This window comes from Oncorhynchus tshawytscha, linkage group LG13, assembly GCF_018296145.1.
Source record: "Oncorhynchus tshawytscha isolate Ot180627B linkage group LG13, Otsh_v2.0, whole genome shotgun sequence".
In the NCBI taxonomy this organism is placed as follows: domain Eukaryota; kingdom Metazoa; phylum Chordata; class Actinopteri; order Salmoniformes; family Salmonidae; genus Oncorhynchus; species Oncorhynchus tshawytscha.
The window spans coordinates 26,732,675-26,758,373 of NC_056441.1; the positions used below are offsets into that span (position 1 = coordinate 26,732,675).

The 25,699-nt window shown below is 45.6% G+C and overlaps 1 protein-coding gene across 9 annotated transcripts in view; it reads left to right on the forward strand.

The window, feature by feature from the left end:
* Positions 1 to 25,699, forward strand: part of LOC112265846 (receptor-type tyrosine-protein phosphatase U-like) — a 275,257-nt gene that overhangs the window by 166,332 nt on the left and 83,226 nt on the right. For 8 of the 9 annotated variants that reach the window (XM_042295481.1, XM_042295482.1, XM_042295484.1 and 5 more), the window contains exons 4-5: positions 14,547 to 14,628; positions 19,494 to 19,609. In XM_042295481.1, the coding sequence (XP_042151415.1) occupies positions 14,547 to 14,628; positions 19,494 to 19,609 (198 nt within the window). Of the gene's footprint in view, positions 1 to 14,546; positions 14,629 to 19,369; positions 19,383 to 19,493; positions 19,610 to 25,699 lie in introns of those variants that run through there. The other variant, XM_042295489.1, reaches the window with a different exon arrangement.

Consider the following 25,699-nt stretch of genomic DNA (forward strand, 5'->3'; position numbering starts at 1 on the left):
AAGTGGTTAGAGTCTATGGATTCTTCAATTATGGTGAGCAGATTTCTGATGTGCTGTTCCTTCTTTTTCTCCACAGTGTTTTTCTGTACTGTTTTAGTGATTCACCATAGTGAAGGCGTAGGCTCAGGTTTTCTGGGTCTCTATGTTTTTGGTTGGACAGGTTTCTCAATTTCTTTCTTAGGTTTTTGCATTCTTCATTAAAGCATTTGTCATTGTTGATCATTTTCTTCGGTTTTCTGTTTGACATTTCTAGATTTGATAGGGAAGCTGAGAGGTCAAATATACTTAAAGATTTTCTACTGCCAAGTTTAAACCTTCACTATTACAGTGGAACCTTTTGTCCAGGAAGTTATCTAAAAGAGATTGAATTTGTTGTTGCCTAATTGTTTTTTGGTAGGTTTCCAAACTGCATTCCTTCCATCTAGGGCATTTCTTAATATTACTTAGTTCCTTTGGCTTTGATGCCTCATGATTGAGTATTGCTCTGTTCAAGTAGACTGTGATTTTGCTGTGATCTAATAGGGGTGTCAGTGGGCTGACTGAACGCTCTGAGAGACTCTGGGTTGAGGTCAGTGATAGTAGTCTACAGTACTTCTGCCAAGAGATGAGCTGTAGATGTACCTACCATAGGAGTCCCTTCAAAGCCTACCATTGACTATGTACATACCCAGCGTGTTACAGAGCTGCAGGAGTTGTGACCCATTTTTGTTGGTTTTGTTGACATAGTTGTGTCTAGGGGAGCAGGTGTTTGTCCCCCTGTGTGCTGAGCGTGTCAGGTTCTTGTTCGGTTCTGGCATTTAGGTCATCACAGACTAGTACATGTCCCTGGGCCTGGAAATGATTGATTTCCCCCTCCAGGATGGACAAGCTGTCTTCATTAAAGTATGGAGATTCTAGTGGGGGGATATAGGTAGCACACAGGAGGACATTTTTCTTTGTTAACATCATTTCCTTTTGAATTTCTAGCCAAACGTAAAATCTTCCTGTTTTGATTAATTTAATAGAGTGAGTTAGGTCTGCTCTATACCAAATTAGCATACCCCCTGAGTCCCTTCCCTGTTTCAGGTAGTTTGGTGGATGGGACTACCAGCTCTCTGTAACCTAGAGAAATACTGTATTTCCGATTTGTTTGATGAAGTCCAGGTTCTTGCTCTTTAGGCCAAAGGCAAATGAACCCAGGCCTTGGATATTCCAGGATGAGATAGTGAAGGCTTTGTGTTCCATAAAGTGTCCAATGTTGTTGGTCGTGTAGTTTGGCCTCACGCCAGTAAGTGTGAGCTGAGCCTGCTGAGCATCTGGTACTTGGGTTGGGTTAGTGTAAGAGTGGGGGTTGAGCCTGCTTGCCTGCTCACGGCCTGGGCGTATATATGACTTCCAAGTTGAGGCCCTCTTTGCGGGCGTGGAGGGCTTGGGGTGGGCACGGGGGGGATAGGTCTGATCTGAGGGGGAATAATTGCAGTGTGGGCATGGTTGACTTGGGGGGTGTTGATTAGTTGGGGTAGGGATGTGGATGTGCCTGGTGGTGCGGTGGTCTGGATGTAGGTCCTCTCGGCATGCGTCCTCTATGTGTAGGTCCGGGGGGGTCCCACAGGTCTGGGAGAGTGTCTCGCTGGTGTCAGCGAGGTGTCTATTGATCTGTTGCTCATGTGTAAAGTGTTGGGGCTGCGTTTGAGAGCGATGTTGTTTATGACCTGGGCAGAGGTGGACACTGCTGCCTTGTATAGGTGGACCTGGTCATAAAGGTTGTTGAAGTCCAGGGTGGAGTGTTGGACCAGGTGAACATTTGGTTTTGAGGCACAGTCACGGAAAATACTTGCGTTTACCTGCTGTATGGTAGCAGGGTGGAAGTATTTACATGGTAGCAGGGTGGATATAACCACTTGTGCGTTGGGGAAAGTAGAAGAAGCTATTTCAATCCCTTGAGTGCTGTGGCCACTCTTTACTACTGTGCTCTCAGGTCGTTTGTGCCTGTGTGCATTATTATGTGGCTGGGTCAACCTAGTTGGTCCTCAGACAGAAGGTCTAGGGCACACTGTGTGTTTGGACACCAGAGTTTAGACACACTGTGTTTGGGAAAAAGTTGTTTTTCTTGTATATATTTCCCGTTTGAGTCCATACGGAGTACAATTTGTTGCTCGTGTATGTCCTCAGTGGGTGTGGGGCGGTGGTCATGAAAGCTATCAGGGTGGGGGTGGGGGTGCTCGGAGGAGGTGGGATCCCCTGGGCTTGGAGGTCTTCATTTGTCTGTCCCGCTGTGATGTTGACGCTATGATCAGGGTCTGGGGTGGACTTTTCTGCTGTGGTGTCGAGACTTTTGTCGGGAGCTGAGGTGGGCTGTTCTGCTGGCTTCTCTGTGAGGGTGGCCACCTCCCTAGTGGGTTGTTCTCTGTCACACGCCATCCCCCTCACCCTCACCTCCAGCAGTCTGATCCTCTCCTCTAGTGCTCTGTTCTTCTCCTGCTCCTGCTTTTTCTCCTGTTGAAGTTGTATCACCACAGTCCAGAGTGCAGATATGTCTCTCTCCACCTCCAACTCTCCGGGTCTGGTTAAGTGGATGTTGTTGTGCTGGAATGTTGTCTGGGTGTGTGCTGACTGGAGTGTAATCACCTGCTGTTCCAGCTCCACCTGCCTTACCTCCAGCTAGGTAAGTGTATCCTTCACTTCAATAAGGGAGTAGTACTCTATGCTGGAAGGTTGACTTCCGCCAGGGGTTGCTCGTCTGTGTGGGGTTAAGTAATGAGGAGGTCTGGTCTGACCTGCTCGGGATGGGGGTATCTTTCCAAAGGGAGAACTTCCCCTGCTGAGCAAATTCTTTGATTAAGTCCAGCTGAAACTGTTTGGAGTTGCCCTGTACCAATACTGTTCCAGACTTATAGAGATTTATATTTGCTGACTCAGAGTCCTCTTTGTGTAGTATCCTGAGTTTCCAACCCTCGGTAACACCCCCCCCCCCCCATTACTGTGCCATACCAGGGGATAGTCTGTGTGGAAGATGAGGTTGCTTATGTTCCCATTTTTATAATAGTTAACAAAAAAGTGTATCTTGATTTTCCGTAAGGAGCTTCATTTTGTGATCTTTTCATTTCTTACCATTCTTTACATACACAGGGGGCTGTATTTTAATGACATCCTGCCATTGTAGGGCTAAAGGACTTTGACACCACTCACTTGACATGTTAATGCTAATTAAAGTTGTATCAAGCTTGGTAGCCTTATCTTACATTTTTCTTCTTGGCTTTTGGAAATAACATATAGCTTCAGACTTAACATTACTCACTCAGTTCCAGGTTGGATGGTGTTTTCAGATGTCTGTTGTTTCCCAGAGAATTTGCTGTTTAGCTTTGGAATAATAATCTTTGGTAGTTGCCTTCCAGGTGATTCCGTAATTCTGTCCAAAATCAGGTTGTAGGTTTTTGAGTTTTGATTTGGAATGAAGGCTATGTTGTAGAGGGTAGCATCCTGTATATGTCCCTGGCAAAAAAAATCCAAGTTTATCTAACTCTAAATCTACAGTTTCTTTTTTTAAGAGCATGCTGAAAAATACAGGAGCTCATCTGCTCATGACCTCTCTGCTCTGCCTTTCTCTCTCTCTCTCTATCTGCATGATGACCAGTCTTTTACCCATCCCTCCTCCAGTACTCTTCGAAGTACATTCACCCCCAAAGTGCTTTACTTCTATGGTGCTGTCGTGACGTTGTATTAGTTAATTAGTTAAAACTGTTGTTCATCGAATGATTAAAGTTTCTAATTGCATGATTAACTGAATCAAGCAATTATTAACTCATTAACCTGGGGCACCATGGGAAAACTAGTTTTTATTGAGTTATTATTTCCCAAATTAACTGAAAGAATATCAGAATATCGAATTTTCAACAGCCGCTAATTAACCAGTTGCCTCTACCAATCTCGTTCTAAACGTCGTCTAGCCCGTGAATCTGCATGGACCCTGGTCTCACCAATGAATTCGTACTACACCAATTTTAGTTGAATATTTATTTACTAAAAAGCTAAAATGTTGATAAAAGATACACATAGACAAAACACATTATAGGCTATTGATTAGAACTTAGTATAACGGCCAACACACTATGGCGCGTTACCCACAATTGGAATTTCAAAAGAGAGAGGAAAAAGAAAGTACACAAGAGAAATATACATTTGGGTGAATTTGTCAGCTATGCTATTCTAACCCTAGCCTTGCCCCAAACTGCCGCTCTTATGGGTCAGAATATAATTATGTAATTACGTGGGGATGATCTCAGAGGATTCTCTGCGGACCGCTCCGCTGTTCGATTACGCACTTCTCCTGCGCACCTCCCTGCTCGTCCTACCGATGTCAGTGTCCTTTTTGGCTTAGGAGTCTGGTCTCTCACCCTTTTCTCTGGAAAGGGTCTTCTGAGGACAGACAGCTATGTAGCTCAGAGCTCACAGCATAGGAATGAAACCCTTTAGATACCACGATTCGATGGGAGATGGAGGCTAGGTGGTTCGACTTGAATTCACCCACTTAGACACAGCTACTCATCTGTAGCTTGGGTAGAAAATGATTCTTTGTCTTCAAACTTGAGTTGCGTTCTGGGTTTTTAGACCTTGCTGCAGCTGGGGTCACGTAGTTCTGTCGTGAATTCTACACTCACAGGATTTATACCCTTGGGACAGATGTGGGCGTAACCGCCTTTAGGGCAATTCTCTGGGTGTACCAAGTTAATGAAGCAAGGTCTAAGTTTTTCTCAAATCCAATTTTAGACAACTAACTTCACATTTCATCTTTCCCAAAACATTCTCTTTGATTTGGATATTTTCCATACCACGTACAATGTACACTGCTCAAAAAAATAAAGGGAACACTTAAACAACACAATGTAACTCCAAGTCAATCACACTTCTGTGAAATCAAACTGTCCACTTAGGAAGCAACACTGATTGACAATAAATTTCACATGCTTTTGTGCAAATGGAATAGACAACAGGTGGAAATTATAGGCAATTAGCAAGACATCCCCAATAAAGTGGTTCTGCAGGTGATAACCACAGACCACTTCTCAGTTCCTATGCTTCCTGGCTGATGTTTTGGTCACTTTTGAATGCTGGCGTTGCTTTCACTCTAGTGGTAGCATGAGACGGAGTCTACAACCCACACAAGTGGCTCAGGTAGTGCAGCTCATCCAGGATGGCACATCAATGCGAGCTGTGGCAAGAAGGTTGGCTGTGTCTGTCAGCGTAGTGTCCAGACCATGGAGGCGCTACCAGGAGACAGGCCAGTACATCAGGAGACGTGGAGGAGGCCGTAGGAGGGCAACAACCCAGCAGCAGGACCGCTACCTCCGCCTTTGTGCAAGGAGGAGCAGGAGGAGCACTGCCAGAGTCCTGCAAAATGACCTCCAGCAGGCCACAAATGTGCATGTGTCTGCTCAAACAGTCAGAAACAGACTCCATGAGGGTGGTATGAGGGCCCGACGTCCACAGGTGGGGGTTGTGCTTTTACAGCCCAACACCGTGCAGGACGTTTGGCATTTGTCAGAGAACACCAAGATTGGAAAATTCGCCACTGGCGCCCTGTGCTCTTCACAGATGAAAGCAGGTTCACACTGAGCACATGTGACAGACGTGACAGTCTGGAGACGCCGTGGAGAACGTTCTGCTGCCTGCAACATCCTCCAGCATGACTGGTTTGGCAGTGGGTCAGTCATGGTGTGGGGTGGCATTTCTTTGGGGGGCCGCACAGTCCTCCATGTGCTCGCCAGAGGTAGCCTGACTGCCATTAGGTACCGAGATGAGATCCTCAGACCCCTTGTGAGACCATATGCTGGTGCGGTTGGCCCTGGGTTCCTCCTAATGCAAGACAATGCTAGACCTCATGTGGCTGGAGTTTGTCAGCAGTTCCTGCAAGAGGAAGGAATTGATGCTATGGACTGGCCCGCCCGTTCCCCAGACCTGAATCCAATTGAGCACATCTGGGACATTACGCCACGTTGTACCACAGACTGTCCAGGAGTTGGCAGATGCTTTAGTCCAGGTCTGGGAGGAGATCCCTCAGGAGACCATCCGCCACCTCATCAGGAGCATGCCCAGGCATTGTAGGGCAGTCATACAGGCACGTGGAGGCCACACACACTACTGAGCCTCATTTTGACTTGTTTTTAAGGACATTACATCAAAGTTGGATCAGCCTGTAGTGTGGTTTTCCACTTTCATTTTGAGTGTGACTCCAAATCCAGACCTCCATGGGTTGATAAATTTGATATCCATTGATAATTTTTGTGTGATTTTGTTGTCAGCACATTCAACTATGTAAAGAAAAAGTATTTAATAAGAATATTTCGTTCATTCAGATCTAGGAAATGTTATTTTAGTGTTCTCTTTATTTGTGTATAAACATCAAACATATACTAGGAAAACTCTTCACATTACAATGTTTTCGTAATAACGTCATCTACTAACCTTTAATAACAGAACAAAAAATACATACATTTTCATATTCCATCTATCGTCATGACCACCATTGTGGCTTGCTATAACTATTGTTCCAAAGTCCCTTTAGTTCATGTTTAATGTTCTGAGGCTGGTTCTCCATAGTAACAGGACAAAGGAATTTGTCTGTGGCCTGGGATTTACCAGGGGCGTGAGGGGCCATAAAACCCCCCACATATTCAGACCCCTAGATTTCTCCTCCTCTGTTGGTTGGGGTTGAGAGATAATCTGTAGGGTTGTGTTCTCCTGTAACCTGACCTGGACAATCATGACAGTGCTCTATACAATCCAATCAGAAAAATGACTTTCCCCTCCAGAGAGACAAATATCACAGTTCTAGGAATACACTTAGAGCCTGGTTGTTGCTGATGTACTTGTGTGTGTCTATACCTCTCTCAGATGTGTGTGACTGAATGCACAAATGTTTTTTTTATTTCTCTCTCTCTGTCTCTCTCTGTCTGTCTCTCTCTCTCTCTCTCTCTCCCTCTCTCTCTCTCTCTCTCTCGTCAGAGTGCATGCTGGGAGTGCATGCTGGGAGTGAGTCAAGCAGGAGTGATTGTGAGAGCGAATGGAATTTCTTTTCACTCTATCGGGTTTTGGTATGTATATATATATAAATTGATTAGTTTAGTTGTTTTAAGGGTATCTTGTTTAAACTATCACTAAGCACGTATAGGGGTGGTGGGATCTTTGAGGTTGGTTTTTCGCGAGGGCACAACCAGCGGGTGGGGCTGGTTGCTATGGCCACTCGCGGAAATGAAGAGTTTGAAAAACTTAGTCGGAGGCATGGAGTAAAGATTCCTGCTGCGGCCGGGTGTTCAGTGGAAGAATGTAGCTTGTCTGTGGGTGCTATCATTGGGTATGATAGCATCAAATCAGCCTCAAGGATGAATAGCGCTGTGGTGATATTCTTAGATTCAATTGAAAAGGTGAATAAAATTGTTGAGAGGGGTGTTGTGTTGCGGGAGACACAGACGCCGGTATTTCCGCTCATGAATCCGGCGAAGAAAGTTATGCTTTCTAACGTGCCACCATTTGTTAGAGATGAAGTGTTAGAGCGAGAGTTATCTCGACATGGTCAAATCGTATCTACAATAAAGAAGGTTCTTTTTGGATGCAAATCTCCGTTGTTGAAACATGTCGTGTCTCATAGGAGACAAGTGCATATGATTTTTAAAAAGGAAGGAGATGAACTGAATTTAGCGTTTAGTTTTAAGATTGATGGATTTGATTATGTCTTCTATGCATCTACTGAATCAATGAAATGTTTGGATGTGGAAGAGAGGGGCATTTGGTGCGTAGTTGTCCAGAGAATGAACGCGCTGAGCCTGGTAGTAGCTTTAGTGCGGGTGCAATTAACGCACCACCGCGAAGGGATGAAAATACTACGGGTGCAGGGGAAGAGAGAAGGTGGGCAGATGTGGTTGGAAAAGTAGGAGAGGAAGGCAGTGTGAATAAGGGGCAATTGTGGTTAATCAGAACAAAGAGGGAGGGGAAACAGTAGGTGAGATTGCGACTGCCGTCGCTGAGGTGGTGCTGGAAAATAAAATTGGAAGTCAAGAGGAGATTGAAATAACGGAAAAGGAAGCGGATGTTTTCAAAATACCGAGGAGTAAAAGGAAGAATTTAAGGGGTGGTGAAGGGTCTAATTCTAAGAGAAAGGTAGAGATTGATAAAGCAGTTGAAGATGAACAAGTTGTAGAGATGGTGGAGTATTCTTCTGGGGAGGATAGCGAGAGTGAGTCATCTGACGCGTCACAACAATATAGTGAGATAAATGGGGTGGAAGGGAGGTATGGGATCGAGAGGATACGTCAATTTCTGAAGTTGACAAAAGGGAAGAAATATATGCAGGATTACAATGTAACTGATTTTTCCCTGAACGTGAATTGTTTATTGAATCAGCAAAGTTTCTGGTGTCAAAAATTACAGGGGGAAGTTTGAAAAGCCCTGAAATTGCTAGACTCAAGAAAGTGGTCACGAGAGTGATAAGTGATGTAAATTCTAAAGAAAATGAAAGAGTTCAGTTGCAGTTTTAACTCTGTAAAGAGATGTGGTGGCTGTATCTTCCTCTGTATATTTTTTTTTATCCATGAGCAGTTTTAAGATCTCTTCTTTAAACGTAAATGGGGCAAGAGATGTTAAAAAGAGCCATGGTGTATGAGTTAATTAGGGAAAGGGAAGTGACATAATTTTTCTACAAGAAACGCATAGTAATTTGGAAAATGAAGTTATGTGGCAACAGGAGTGGGGGGGCGGTGGTGTGTAGTCATAAAAACTCAAAAAGTGGGGGTGTGGTCTTGTTCTCAAAAGGGTTTTTGCCTTTGTCATATGAGGTTGAAGAGGTAGTTGAGGGGAGGTTATTAAAAGTTAGAGCAAGGTATGAAAACATCACTATGTTTCTGATAAATGTATATGCCCCAGTGGTGACAATTGAGAGGGTATGTTTTTTAGAGTCATTATCAAATACCATTGAGAAATGTAACAAAGAAGATTATTTGTTTATTGCTGGGGATTTTAACTGCACAGTTAGCGATTTAGATAGAAATCACCAAGAACCTCATATAGCCTCATAAAACGCCTTATTGTAACAAATGAACTGTGTGATATTTGGCGGAGTCAACATGGAGGAACAAGGCAGTATACCTGGGTGCATGTGAGAGAGAACATCATCTCTATGGCCAGGTTAGATAGGTTTTATGTTTTTGAGCATCAATCTCAGGTCTGTAAATCAAGTGTGATAACTCCAGTGGGATTTTCTGATCATTGTTTAATAACAGAGGTGGTGTTCATTAACAATGTAAAACCCAAAAGCGCATACTGGCATTTTAATATAACTTTATTGAGTGATGCTCACTTCAGGAACTGTTTCAGTTTTTTTTGGGAGAGGTGGAGGTCTCAAAAGGCCAGTTTTGTATCCCTTCAACAATGGTGGGATATAGGGAAAATCCAGATTCAACAATTTTGTAATCAATACACGAGGAATGTCACCAAGGATATCACCAGATCAATGAAAGCCCTAGAGATTGAAATAGTGGAACTCATGACGTTGGTTGAGACCACAGGAGATCGAGGCCATACTAAGGCCCTCAAGAGGAGAAAAGCTGCATTGGCAGACCTGCTGGGTATCAGAGCACAGGGGGCACTGGTGAGAAGTAAGTTTCAGGGAGTATCTAAAATGGATGCCTCATCCAAATTTTTCTTTGGTTTAGAGAAAAAGAATGGACAAAGAAAAATGATTCATTGTCTCAAATCAGCTGTTGGACAAGAGCTCACTAGCCCTAGTGAAATTAGAAAGAGGGCAGTAGAGTTCTATGCTGAGCTCTACAAGTGTGAGTACAAAGAGGACAAAACAGTGACACAGCAGTTCTTTGATGGGCTCCCAAAGGTGGCTGCAGAAGCTTAGGTTGAGCTTGAGCAACCATTGTCTTTGCAGGATTTATACACTGCAATAAAAGGCATGGAAAATGGAAGGGCACCAGGCATTGATGGGCTTCCGTTGACTTTTTAAGTCTTTTTGGGCTATGTTGGGAGAGGATTGGTTAGAAGTAGCTAATGATAGTTTAACCGGAGGGTTACTACCAATAAGCTGCAGAAGGGCTGTCCTCACCCTACTGCCCAAAAAGGGTGACACGAGGGAGGTGAAGAACTGGAGGCCGGTGGCTTTATTGTGCACTGATTATAAGATATTGTCAAAGGCTTTGTCCAACAGGCTGAGGGAGGTGATGGGGCAAATCATACATACGGATCAGTCCTACTGTGTTCCTGGCAGGCAGATAGGGGATAACATTTCTCTGATTCGTGATTTTTTTGGACGTCTCTAGGGCTATTGGGTTGGATGCTGGTCTAATTTCAATTGATCAGGAAAAGGCATTTGACCGAGTTGAACATCAATATTTAGGGCACACGTTTGAGGCGTTTGGGTTCAGCTCTGGTTTTATTGCCATGATAAAGGTGATATATGGTGACATTGAAAGTGTATTGAAAGTTAACGGTGGTTTGAGTGCTCCTTTTAAAGTGTGTAGAGGTATTAGGCAGGGATGTTCTATGTCAGGGATGTTATATGCCATTGCTATAGAGCCACTACTAAATAGCATTAGAAGTCGCATTGCAGGGGTGTGCCTTTCAGAGGATATTCCTCCTATTCGTCTCTCAGCCTATGCTGATGATGTAGTTGTGCTAGTGAAAAATCAAGCGGAGGTGGATAGCTTGAGTCTAATGGTTGATCGTTTTAGGGGAATATCCTCTGCAAAGGTAAATTGGGAAAAGAGTTGTGCTTTACAGATTGGAGAATGGTCTGGAGGGTTCATGGCTTTGCCAGGGGGGCTGAATGGTGTAAGGGAGGTTTTAAGTATCTTGGAGTGTACCTAGGAGATGAGGGGACTATGGAAAAAAATTGGAGTGGGGTGGTTGAAATGGTGGAAGGGAGGATAGGGAGATGGCGGTGGTTATTACCTCGTATGTCATATAGGGGGCGCACTATTATAGTTAACAATGTGATTGCCTCTGCACTGTGGCATCGGTTGTCAGTTTTAGAACCACCATCTGGCCTTCTGGCTAAGATACAGGCAATTATTGTGGATTTCTTTTGGGATAAATATCACTGGGTTCCACAAAGTGTTTTGTATTTGTCAAAAGAGGAGGGGGGACAAGGTCTTGTACATCTTGCTAGTAGGGCTGCTGCTTTCCGGTTTCAGTTTATTCAAAGGTTGCTTTATGGACCGGAAAATGTGGTGTGGAGAGGGGTGGCAGGTCTTATATTACAGCGGGTTGGAGGATTTGGTTTAAAGAAGGCTTTTTTTCTGGTTGATAGTAGCCAGATTTCTAGGGAGGGAGTACCTCCGTTTTACAGAGGCCTTCTCAGAGTGTGGAGCATAATGAAGGTGTCCAGACGAACTTCAGCGGAGTCAGTGCATTGGCTCTTGGAGGAACCTCTGGTGTATGGGGCAAGACTGGATTGTACAACTGCAGCTGTTCCACATTTCTCCAAGATTCTGGTGAAGGGGAAAATCATCACCTTAAGACAGTTAATGGCCATGGCTGGGCCCGCCTTAATGGATGGAAGACGGGTGGCAGAACATTTGGGGATGAGGTCGGAAAGGATTGTCGGACAAATGCTGGGGAGCTGTAGGAAGGCTCTGTCAGCGGAAGAATGGGGTATGCTTAGTAGCCACAAGAAGAAGGTGCAAGATGAAGATGTTTAATTTCCAAAACAAGGGATTACACCAAATATCCCAGAGTCAGAAAGAAAGGCGTTATTGCTGGATTTGAGAGGGTTGGAGGAGGTGGGTTTGGATGAGGTGAATGGGAAGGACTTGTATAGGGGGTGTGTCAAGTTGTTGAATAAAGATAAATTGAAAAATAGAAAAGACACTCCATGGAGGGTAAAATTGGGCATTGATGACAAGGTAAAGCCAGCATGGAGAGCACTGTACAAGCCACCGTTACAAAAGGGTACTGGTGATATGCAATGGAGGGTTTTACATGGCATCATTGCAGTTAATGCTTTTGTATCTGTTATTAACTCAGATGTTAGAGATGGATGTCCTTTTTGTAATATAAGAGAAACCATTTTTCACTGTTTTATGGAGTGTGAGAGGATAAAACCTCTATTGGAAATGCTGGAATCTTTGTTGTAGGGGAGTTTTTCAATAACACTGTGTTTATTTTGGGGTTTCAATATAGTAAACAACAGAAAAGAAAATGTAAAATGTAAAATTTTTGGGACAAGCTAAGATGTCAATTTTTCTGAGTAGGAAACATAAGATAGAGATGGGATATGCGCAGGATGTAAGATGTGTTTTTAAAGGATTAGTGAAAGCAAGAATAAAAGTAGATTTTGAGTTCTTTTCAGCTGTAAAAGATCTCCTATTATTTGAGAAGTGGGCCTACAAAGGAGCGCTTTGTTTTGTAGAGGAGGGGAAATTATTTTTTGCTGATGAAATAAGTTGAATGTATATGTTATGTATTTATTTTTGTTTAGGAATTACATTTGTTGTTTCATTTCTGAAAAGGCAGTGTGTCATTATTTATGTTAACACTTGAGTAAAAAATAAAGGTTTTATAAAAACTCAAACTCTCTCTCTCTCTCTCTCTCTGTCGGTCTCTCTCTCTCTCACTCTCTGTCTCTCTCTCTCTGTCTCTCTCTCTGTCTCTTTCCCCCTCTCTCTCTCTCTTTCTATCTCTGTCTCTCTCTCTCTCTCTATCTCTCTCTCTCTCTCTCTCTCTCTCTCTCTCTCTCTCTCTCTCTCTTTCCTCTCTCTCTTTTCTTTCCCACTCTTTCCCACTCTCTCTCTCTCTCTCTCTGTCTCTCTCTCTCTGTCCCTCACTCTCTTTCATTTTCTCTCTATCACTGCCCCACTCTCTCTCCCTCTCTCTTTCTCTCTCTCATTCTGCTCCCCTCTCTCTTTCTTTTTCTCTCTATCTCCTCCCCTCTCTCTTTCCCCCTCTCTTGTTCTCTCTTTCTCTCTCTCTCTCTCTCTCTCTCCCTCTCTCTCTCTCTCTCTCTCTCTCTCTCTCTTTCTTTCTTTCCCACTATTTCCCACTCTCTCTGTCTCTCTCTGTCTCTCTCTCTTTCCCCCACTCTCTCTCTCTCTCTCTCTCTCTCTCTCTCTCTCTCTCTCTCTCTCTGTCCCTCACTTTCTTTCTTTCTCTATCTCTGCCCCTCTCTCTTCCCCCTCTCTCTCGTTCTCTCTCATCTCCTTCTCTCTCACTCTCATTCTGCCCCTCTCTCTCTTTCTGTTTCTCTCTATCTCTGCCCCTCTCTCTCTTTCTGTTTCTCTCTATCTCTGCCCCTCTCTCTTCCCCCCTCTCTCTCGTTCTCTCTCTCATCTCCTTCTCTCTCACTCTCGTTCTGCCCCTCTCTCTCTTTCTGTTTCTCTCTATCTCTGCCCCTCTGTCTCTCTTTCCCGCATTTCCCCTTTCTCCTCTGAGTACAGCCAGATGCTGATAGTCATAATGAGGTAGGGTCAAGGCTCTGTGCAGTGCTGAGCGAGTGAATCAATGGCCGGGTGTGTCGCGGTGTGTGTGTACGCATATTTGTGCGTGTGTGTGCGTGCGTTGGTGTGCGTCAGCGGCTGATGAATAGAGAAGTTGATTCTCTAATGGCCCACACATAAGAATGAAGAATACTAAGATATTAGCAGACAGGGATGCGTGGCCTGTATCCATCTGTGGTTCTATCGATCCAGACCAGGCACTTAGAGCCTGATGTATTGTCAACACGGCGACTCACTGGGGCTGCTTCCTAAAAGACATCCTACTTTTGACAGGGCCCATCGAGTGTGTGATAGTGAAATGTGAACGATCAAGAGTCAGCTGGTTTCAGGTCACAGCTCATGTATTATTGTCTGTGTGAGTGGGTGAAACACATCAACTATTATCTACACCTCTGATGACCTTTTAGGATCATTGGCAGAGCTTTACACTGTGTGGTTTGTCAGTGACTATTGCAGTGGTTCCATTGTGCCAGGAAAGCTCAATCAAGCCCAGCTAAATGACTTGAATGTAAAGTGCTATTTAAAGTCTGGCATATATGAATGCAGTAAACCCCATGTCCATGCGCCGTTTATTTATTTGTTGTGCCTCTGCGGTAAAATAGTAAATTGTCCCTCACTAAACGATATGGGTTATTGTGGCAGTAATTCTTTTTCAGACGCCCAGACTCACTTTGGTTCTCTGTGGGAGAGATCTGGGATTCACTTTGGTTTCTCAGCATGAGCCTAGATTCATTTAGATGAGTGAGTAGAGATTTGGGCAGCGCTCAATGAGTCCTGCGGGTCTAATGTTCTGTGTGTGTTCTCTGATGAAGAAAGATGGCTGTTTGAAAGAGAAGGAGGGAAAGGAAGGGTGGGAGAGAGAGATGACTGTGTGAAACGAAGCTGTCCTATGGGGCTCTGCTAAACTATGGATGTTTGAGTAGAGAGATTCTCCACAGACAGGCCTCAGTGGATTCAAGCTGTTTGAATAGGACTCCCCTCCACCCCCCCTCCCCCCAGTCCTTCCCCTCCGGTCCCCCCTAACGTGAAATCCTTTCTTCCATTCTCCTCTCATCTCTCCCACTTGTCTCTCCTCAGGTGGTGTTTGAAGCATCGGTCTCAGCAGAACGGCGAGGCTACATCGCCATTGACGACATCCTGCTGCTCAATTACCCCTGCTGTAAGTAGCTACCCACCACAGTACAGCACCTGTGTCCGAATGTATATCAGCCCAGAAAGCACTGCCCCAACACACCAACATAGCAAACCCAGCACACCACTATACCACCAATGCACCGTATTAAAGCACCAATGCACCAAAGTACAAATGTACCAATATACTTCAGAACAGAGCACAGAGCCCGTAACCTTTGACAAAGATATGGGAAAATGCGTGTCTGGGCGCTCAGGGGTGTACAAACAGTCTCAGGACTGTGATGGGTGGTTGGACAGACAAGGACAGAGGCTTGTAAAATAATCAGCGGAGGCGAAGGCACTGCTCTCAAAGGTTCTGAGAGGCTTCTGGCATGTGGACACGTGTCTGATTTCCCATGGCCACGGCTGCACTATGCCGCTCCTTTTGTTCCGGTCGACCAGGCAGTGAGCTGGTGACCTTTATCTTCCTGACTGCTCAGCACGTCGCTTCGCTCGCCACTCTCCCGGTCACCAAGACAAGCCCACTCTCTCAGAGCTAATGTACTGTCCCAGGAAACACACACACTGTCCCAGGAAACAGCAGGTGACCGGGTGAACGGACTCTCGTCGCATGTTGTTTTCTCTTCCTCTCCTACCAAGGCGAGAACAGCAGTAGTCTGAGGTCTCTAACTGGACCGTAATGTCACATGGTGATGCTCTTAGAGATTTCCCCATTATAACTAACCCGCTCCCTCAGTGCAATCCCCCCACCCCCTCCCTTAGCTCTCAGTGCAAACACCCCTCACCCCCCCAACCCCCTTGCTTCTCTAAACCTGACCGATAGCCTCTATAGCGGACCCTCTTTGTCTCACCCACAGCAGCCTGATACACCATTGTGTTTCTTTGAGATATTTCCCCAGTAAAACCTCCCTCCTTCAGTGCAGCCCCTCCCTACCCACTCATGCCTCTACAGGGTACCTGAACGTTCTCCTCCTGAGCCACTCACCTGCTGTCCCCAGACCCATTACCTCTACGGGAGAGCAGGCTCAGTGAAAGGCTGTGTCCCAAATGGCAAGTAATGCTGACATACAGACAGAGAGCCCTCAGCTCATTCTGCTGTGCTGACAATGTGTGACAGAGTGTATAGGAGTGGTGCTGAGACCTGTCACAGTTTACATTGACCACCACTGACCCTTGTAGACGTCAGGGAACATTGAGCCAACCAAATCCGTAATGGACGCTAGCGGTTGGTCTCGAGCCAAGATGGCCCCTGCCTTGGAACTCCGTAAAGGGATAATCCTCAGTCAAAAGCAGAAACTGCAGACCAGGAGGAAATGTTAATGACTGATAATGGAGGGCGTTAATGAGCTCATGAAATTCAGATAGCTTTTACCACCTGTTAAAAAACAGCCAGACCTTTATAAATCATTCACAAGTTCATCTCTCTCTCTCTCTTTCTCTCCATAAACCCTCTCCAAAACACCAGAGACAAGCTCAACTCATCTTAAACTTTTAACACGTAGCCTCTGTCACCTGAATGTCGGCCAGCATGCGTTCATTTCCACGGTTATATGGGACCCATTGCTGAGTTAGAGTGGTCTCCAGGGCCCTCTGTGTGTGAATAATGTGTGTTTGACGGGTACGTCTCTTGGCGCTGATGCAGATGTCATCTCCCTGGCCCCCACCGTCCCCATTAAATAATCAACACTCTCATTAGGAGATGCTGCGGCTGTCAGGGCCCTCCACGGAACCTCTTTAACACACACACACACACACAGAACACACACACACACTCCAAGCTGGCACGATGCCCCCTAAGGCAGCAGAAATAACTTGTTTGGCCTGCAGGAGATACAAATCGAGTCTCTCTTATATTCACATTCCAACATGCTTGACATTTCTGTTATTTTCCCCAGTGTCACTATCATTATTCCAAACACATGTTGCGTTCCAATGAAATCTCTGTCAAATTGCAGTTTGTTTGGATGTAAAAATGTGACTTGCATAATGTGGCCTGCATACCAAGAGACTGAACTAGCTAGCGTGCATGTGTGCTGAAAGACTACCAACTACGTGCAGAAATCAATTTAGCAACAGCTCGTCCCTCGATGCGCTTATTGGAGAGAGAGAAAAGAACGAGAGAGGAAAAGAGAAATGAGAGAGGTGGGCAGATGTCCGTTTCCATGGAGACTCATGATAGGAGTGTCAGGTGCATGGAGGACAGCTGGACAGATGTCTCTCTCTTCCCCTCCTCTTCTGTTCCTCTCTTCGTGTTTCCCTATTTTCCTCCCTCTCTCTCATCCTCTCATCCTATCATCCTCGCACGTTTCCGTGCGGGATAAGAAAGGACCGTCAAATACTGTGGTGTTGTGGTGTTATTTGAAAGTCCTTCCCCACCTGCCCAGGGACAACAGGTGTAAACCAACCGTATACATGAGATAATTCTATCACATCAACGTTGAGTCATGTTCACTATGTCCCCTGTCGGAAAAACAGGAATGAAGCTGCTAAAGCTAGTAAAAGTGAAGGGGGAAAGGGTTGTGGTTGCTTACCTCTGAGTGACAGAACACACTGGACACACACCCAGTGGCTTTGAGCAGGTGCTGGATAAATAAGTAGACGCATTGTGATACACTCCCGAGTGTGTGTTTTTATGACAGGGTTTCATCTGTTCACTAGTCCGTCTCTGTACAGTCTGAGCCACCACCAAGGCCTCATCACATTATTCTCAGTATAGAGTGTGTTGCGTTCATAGTCACACAAAATTCAACTGGGTAAAGTACTCACACATCTATTGAGGGCCTCGCTTTGCAGGTGTAAAAGAATACCACATGCTTGCAAAAGTATCACTTTCTATTTCTGTGCTACAATGTTTCTGTCTCCCAGCCTTTTCCTCTTGAGTTGCTACTGTACAGAGCTCACCAAATAATACAGTTGTTCCTGTTAAGGTAAATCACTGGAAACATTTGTACAGATTTTATGGGTTTATTTAAATTATATTGTCATTTCAATGCATCAGCCAATCAGAATAGTATAAAACTACGTAAAACTCTCTTCACTAAGTTGAATTTAACATCTCAGGCAGGCAATGAACCAAGTGCCTTAAACATTCCTAAAGACTATACACGGGTGATGTTCTGGGTCAGTTTGACACAGTACAGTAAGTACATCATAAATACATGATTTTAACTTTCCAAAATATATATGTCCTTTGTATGCTGTTTTTGCTAAGTTGATAAACCTGACTGTTCAACATTTAGAGCCAAGTGTTTGATACACGTACCGAAGTCAGAAATCAATCAAATGATGACATCTATGACATTTTTCACTCATTTATAGTCAAACTTCAGATTACTGTCCCTCTGCCTCTGAACATCACAGGGAAAACATACGAACATCCTTGTGATAGGTTAGACCTTTACTGCAAAGAAGAGCATTTGTCTCTAGCACAAAGGTCAAAGGTTAAATTGCAAGTCAAATACAGTTAATGTACAGAGTATTAATTTATTGTTTAGGTTTTTACCCCTATCTAGAAGGGTCATAAGTTAAATAGTATTTTATAAAACTCAGTTGTGGGCCAGAGAGGGGTTAATGCTTAAGCAAAGCAGACTACAGGTATGTACTAACCAGCTTTTATAGAAGTCTGACTATTAGCACCCCTTTACAGTTTTTTTCCTCATTGTAGAGCTGAGGCAGAACCCAGAGAAACCATTGTAGCCATTCAGAGCAGTTTGATGGGATCTCGTACAGGTTAGAAAACATCAAATCAAATCCCTGTGATTTCAGATACTGTAGATGCAATTATGCACAAGCCCTTTACTGGACTAGTGTGTTCTAACTGGCTTCCTCTATTGCTGTCACGCCCTGGCCATAGAGAGGCTTTTATTCTCTATTTTGGTTAGGACAGGGTGTGACTAGGGTGGGCATTCTAGTTTATTTATTTCTATGTTTTCGGTTTCTATGTTTTGGCCTGGTATGGTTCTCAATCAGGGACAGCTGTCTATCGTTGTCTCTGATTGAGAATCATACTTAGGCAGCCTGTTTTGCCACCTTAATTGTGGGTAGTTGTCTTTGTTAGTGGCCTGTATAGCCCTCGTAAGCGGCATGGGCGTTTTGTTGTTTCTTGTTTTGTTGGTGACATTTTAAATAAAGAGAAAATGTACGCTCACCACGCTGCACCTTGGTCCGGTCATTTCCAAGACGATGTTCGTGACAATTGCTATGCTCCACAAAGCCCACGATACAAGGTGTGTTACAGCTAGCTAACTCTTTGGTACAGTGAGGCAAGAGAAAAACTAGGATATGGAAACCACAGGAGTCTCACCACAGTCTGTACATTTTTCTTAGAATTTCTTCTGTATGATATTTTTCAGTGTACATTTTCTTACAGCCTTTTCTGGGGGAGAATTGTGGCCTAAGAATGCAAGTGAACTGTTAAGAAGGGATAGAACACAGAATAACGCTGAAGTGATGTGTTGATTGATGTGTTGATAAAGATGTTGAAGTGTCTCAAAGGAATAATGTATAGCTGTTCTCATAAGGGTACTGTAAGTGTACTTAAAGTATATAAGAGTAATGCTTACAGTTGCACTGCAGGCATTCTAATGTCTGTGACAGGGAGAGAAAGTCTTCTCACATACTGTAGAACTCTGAGAGGAGAAACTAAGTTTGGTTGAGCAGCCTGTGTCTTCGTGAAGTCCCTGCCCACAGGCATGACTGGGAGAGCTTTGCTGCACTGATGTTCTCGTCCTCTGTGTGTATGTGTGTGTGAGACAAGACAAAGAACCCTTCCTACTGGAGGTAAGGATGGAGGAGGTGTGTGTGTGTGTGTGTGTGTGTGTAGTCATATGATAATAAGGAACTGTCAGTGCATCAGTATCACAGAGAATCTCTCTCTCTCTCTCTCTACAGACAAGGTTCCCCACTTCTCTCGGCTGGGGGATGTGGAGGTCAATGCAGGGCAGAATGCCACCTTCCAGTGTGTCGCCACGGGCAAAACTACAGAGACAGAACCCTTCCTACTGGAGGTAAGTGTGTGTGTGTGTGTGTGTGTGTGTGTGTGTGTGTGTGTGTGTGTGTGTGTGTGTGTGTGTGTGTGTGTGTGTGTGTGTGTGTGTGTGTGTGTGTGTGTGTGTGTGTGTGTGTGTGTGTGTGTGTGTGTGTGCTGCCACCTACAAGACACACATAAACAGAGACATTCCTGATGGAGGAGAGAGTACAGAGAGACTGAAGGAGAGAGTACAGACTGATGGAGGAGAGAGTACAGACTGATGGAGGAGAGAGTACAGACTGATGGAGGAGAGAGTACAGACTGATGGAGGAGAGAGTACAGACTGAAGGAGGAGAGAATACAGACAGACTGAAGGAGGAGAGAAGAGAGACAGGCTGATGGAGGAGAGAAGAGAGTACAGGCTGATGGAGGAGAGAGTACAGACTGATGGAGAAGAGAGTACAGACAGACTGATGGAGAAGAGAGTACAGACTGATGGAGGAGAGGGCACAGACAGACTGAAGGAGGAGAGAAGAGAGTACAGGCTGATGGAGAAGAGAGTACAGGCTGATGGAGGAGAGAGTACAGACTGATGGAGAAGAGAGTACAGACAGACTGATGGAGAAGAGGGAACAGACTGATGGAGGAGAGAGTACAGACTGATGAAGGAGAGAGTACAGACTGATGGAGGAGAGAGTACAGACAGACTGATGGAGGAGAGAATACAGACAGACTGATGGAGGAGAGAATACAGACAGACTGATGGAGGAGAGAATACAGACAGACTGAAGGAGGAGAGAATACAGACAGACTGAAGGAGGAGAGAATACAGACAGACTGAAGGAGGAGAGAAGAGAGTACAGCATGATGGAGGAGAGAGTACAGACAGACTGATGGAGAAGAGAGCACAGACAGACTGATGGAGAAGAGAGTACAGACTGATAAAGGAGAGAGTACAGACTGATGGAGGAGAGAGTATAGACTGATGGAGGAGAGAGTACAGACTGATGGAGGAGAGAGTACAGACTGATGGAGGAGAGAGTACAGACAGACTGATGGAGGAGAGAATACAGACAGACTGATGGAGGAGAGAATACAGACAGACGGATGGAGGAGAGAATACAGACAGACTGATGGAGAGGAGAGAGTACAGACTGATGGAGGAGAGAGTACAGACTGATGGAGGAGAGAGTACAGACTGATGGAGGAGAGAGTACAGACTGATGGAGGAGAGAGTACAGACTGATGGAGGAGAGAATACAGGCGGATGGAGGAGAGAGTACAGACTGATGGAGGAGAGAATACAGACAGACTGATGGAGGAGAGAATACAGACAGACTGATGGAGAGGAGAGAGTACAGACTGATGGAGGAGAGAGTACAGACTGATGGAGGAGAGAGTACAGACTGATGGAGGAGAGAGTACAGACTGATGGAGGAGAGAATACAGACAGACTGATGGAGGAGAGAATACAGACAGACTGATGGAGAGGAGAGAGTACAGACTGATGGAGGAGAGAGTACAAACTGATGGAGAAGAGAGTACAGACTGATGGAGAAGAGAGTACAGACTGATGGAGAAGAGAGTACAGACTGATGGAGAAGAGAGTACAGGCGGATGGAGGAGAGAGTACAGACTGATGGAGGAGAGAGTATAGACTGATGGAGAAGAGAGTACAGACAGACTGATGGAGAAGAGAGTACAGACTGATGGAGGAGAGAGTACAGACTGATGGAGGAGGGAGTACAGACTGATGGAGGAGAGAGTACAGACTGATGGAGGAGAGAGTACAGACTGATGGAGGAGAGAGTACAGACTGATGGAGGAGAGAGTACAGACAGACTGATGGAGGAGAGAGTACAGACAGACTGAAGGAGGAGAGAATACAGACAGACTGAAGGAGCAGAGAATACAGACAGACTGAAGGAGGAGAGAGTACAGGCTGATGGAGGAGAGAGTACAGACTGATGGAGAAGATAGTACAGACTGATGGAGGAGAGAGTACAGACTGATGGAGGAGAGAGTACAGACTGATGGAGAGGAGAGTACAGACGATGGAGAGGAGAGTACAGACAGACTGATGGAGGAGAGAATACAGACAGACTGATGGAGGAGAGAATACAGACAGACTGATGGAGGAGAGAATACAGACAGACTGATGGAGAGGAGAGAGTACAGACTGATGGAGGAGAGAGTACAGACTGATGGAGGAGAGAGTACAGACTGATGGAGAAGAGAGTACAGACTGATGGAGAAGAGAGTACAGGCGGATGGAGGAGAGAGTACAGACAGACTGATGGAGGAGAGAATACAGACAGACGGATGGAGGAGAGAATACAGACAGACTGATGGAGAGGAGAGAGTACAGACTGATGGAGGAGAGAGTACAGACTGATGGAGGAGAGAGTACAGACTGATGGAGGAGAGAGTACAGACTGATGGAGGAGAGAGTACAGACTGATGGAGGAGAGAATACAGGCGGATGGAGGAGAGAGTACAGACTGATGGAGGAGAGAATACAGACAGACTGATGGAGGAGAGAATACAGACAGACTGATGGAGAGGAGAGAGTACAGACTGATGGAGGAGAGAGTACAGACTGATGGAGGAGAGAGTACAGACTGATGGAGGAGAGAGTACAGACTGATGGAGGAGAGAATACAGACAGACTGATGGAGGAGAGAATACAGACAGACTGATGGAGAGGAGAGAGTACAGACTGATGGAGGAGAGAGTACAAACTGATGGAGAAGAGAGTACAGACTGATGGAGAAGAGAGTACAGACTGATGGAGAAGAGAGTACAGACTGATGGAGAAGAGAGTACAGGCGGATGGAGGAGAGAGTACAGACTGATGGAGGAGAGAGTATAGACTGATGGAGAAGAGAGTACAGACAGACTGATGGAGAAGAGAGTACAGACTGATGGAGGAGAGAGTACAGACTGATGGAGGAGGGAGTACAGACTGATGGAGGAGAGAGTACAGACTGATGGAGGAGAGAGTACAGACTGATGGAGGAGAGAGTACAGACTGATGGAGGAGAGAGTACAGACAGACTGATGGAGGAGAGAGTACAGACAGACTGAAGGAGGAGAGAATACAGACAGACTGAAGGAGCAGAGAATACAGACAGACTGAAGGAGGAGAGAGTACAGGCTGATGGAGGAGAGAGTACAGACTGATGGAGAAGATAGTACAGACTGATGGAGGAGAGAGTACAGACTGATGGAGGAGAGAGTACAGACTGATGGAGAGGAGAGTACAGACGATGGAGAGGAGAGTACAGACATACTGGTGGAGGAGAGAGTACAGACAGACTGATGGAGGAGAGAGTACAGACAGACTGATGGAGGAGAGAATACAGACAGACTGATGGAGAGGAGAGAGTACAGACTGATGGAGGAGAGAGTACAGACTGATGGAGGAGAGAGTACAGACTGATGGAGAAGAGAGTACAGACTGATGGAGAAGAGAGTACAGGCGGATGGAGGAGAGAGTACAGACTGATGGAGGAGAGAGTACAGACAGACTGAAGGAGGAGAGAATACAGACAGACTGAAGGAGCAGAGAATACAGACAGACTGAAGGAGGAGAGAGTACAGGCTGATGGAGGAGAGAGTACAGACTGATGGAGAAGATAGTACAGACTGATGGAGGAGAGAGTACAGACTGATGGAGGAGAGAGTACAGACTGATGGAGAGGAGAGTACAGACTGAAGGAGGAGAGAGTACAGACAGACTGATGGAGGAGAGAATACAGACAGACTGATGGAGGAGAGAATACAGACTGAGACTGGAGGAGAGAGTACAGACTGATGGAGGAGAGAGTACAGACTGATGGAGAAGAGAGTACAGACTGATGGAGAAGAGAGTACAGGCGGATGGAGGAGAGAGTACAGACTGATGGAGGAGAGAGTACAGACTGATGGAGAAGAGAGTACAGACAGACTGATGGAGAAGAGAGTACAGACTGATGGAGGAGAGAGTACAGACTGAAGGAGGAGAGAAGAGAGTACAGGCTGATGGAGGAGAGAGTACAGGCTGATGGAGGAGAGAGTACAGACTGATGGAGAAGAGAGTACAGACAGACTGATGGAGAAGAGAGTACAGACTGATGGAGGAGAGAGTACAGACTGATGGAGGAGAGAGTACAGACTGATGGAGGAGAGAGTACAGACTGATGGAGGAGAGAGTACAGACAGACTGATGGAGGAGAGAATACAGACAGACTGATGGAGGAGAGAGTACAGACTGATGGAGGAGAGGGCACAGACAGACTGAAGGAGGAGAGAAGAGAGTACAGGCTGATGGAGAAGAGAGTACAGGCTGATGGAGGAGAGAGTACAGACTGATGGAGAAGAGAGTACAGACAGACTGATGGAGAAGAGGGAACAGACTGATGGAGGAGAGAGTACAGACTGATGAAGGAGAGAGTACAGACTGATGGAGGAGAGAGTACAGACAGACTGATGGAGGAGAGAATACAGACAGACTGATGGAGGAGAGAATACAGACAGACTGATGGAGGAGAGAATACAGACAGACTGATGGAGGAGAGAATACAGACAGACTGATGGAGAGGAGAGAGTACAGACTGATGGAGGAGAGAGTACAGACTGATGGAGGAGAGAGTACAGACTGATGGAGGAGAGAGTACAGACAGACTGATGGAGGAGAGAATACAGACAGACTGATGGAGGAGAGAATACAGACAGACTGATGGAGAGGAGAGAGTACAGACTGATGGAGGAGAGAGTACAGACTGATGGAGGAGAGAGTACAGACTGATGGAGAGAGAGTACAGACTGATGGAGAAGAGAGTACAGACTGATGGAGAAGAGAGTACAGGTGGATGGAGGAGAGAGTACAGACTGATGGAGGAGAGAGTACAGACTGATGGAGAAGAGAGTACAGGCGGATGGAGGAGAGAGTACAGACTGAAGGAGGAGAGAAGAGAGTACAGGCTGATGGAGGAGAGAGTACAGGCTGATGGAGGAGAGAGTACAGACTGATGGAGAAGAGAGTACAGACAGATTGATGGAGAAGAGAGTACAGACTGATGGAGGAGAGAGTACAGACTGATCGAGGAGAGAGTACAGACTGATGGAGGAGAGAGTACAGACAGACTGATGGAGGAGAGAATACAGACAGACTGATGGAGGAGAGAATACAGACAGACTGATGGAGGAGAGAATACAGACAGACTGATGGAGAGGAGAGAGTACAGACTGATGGAGGAGAGAGTACAGACTGATGGAGGAGAGAGTACAGACTGATGGAGGAGAGAGTACAGACTGATGGAGAAGAGAGTACAGACTGATGGAGAAGATAGTACAGGCGGATGGAGGAGAGGGCACAGACAGACTGAAGGAGGAGAGAATACAGACAGACTGATGGAGGAGAGAATACAGACAGACTGATGGAGGAGAGAATACAGACAGACTGATGGAGAGGAGAGAGTACAGACTGATGGAGGAGAGAGTACAGACTGATGGAGGAGAGAGTACAGACTGATGGAGGAGAGAGTACAGACTGATGGAGGAGAGAATACAGACAGACTGATGGAGGAGAGAATACAGACAGACTGATGGAGAGGAGAGAGTACAGACTGATAGAGGAGAGAGTACAAACTGATGGAGAAGAGAGTACAGACTGATGGAGAAGAGAGTACAGACTGATGGAGAAGAGAGTACAGACTGATGGAGAAGAGAGTACAGGCGGATGGAGGAGAGAGTACAGACTGATGGAGGAGAGAGTATAGACTGATGGAGAAGAGAGTACAGACAGACTGATGGAGAAGAGAGTACAGACTGATGGAGGAGAGAGTACAGACTGATGGAGGAGGGAGTACAGACTGATGGAGGAGAGAGTACAGACTGATGGAGGAGAGAGTACAGACTGATGGAGGAGAGAGTACAGACTGATGGAGGAGAGAGTACAGACAGACTGATGGAGGAGAGAGTACAGACAGACTGAAGGAGGAGAGAATACAGACAGACTGAAGGAGCAGAGAATACAGACAGACTGAAGGAGGAGAGAGTACAGGCTGATGGAGGAGAGAGTACAGACTGATGGAGAAGAGAGTACAGACTGATGGAGGAGAGAGTACAGACTGATGGAGGAGAG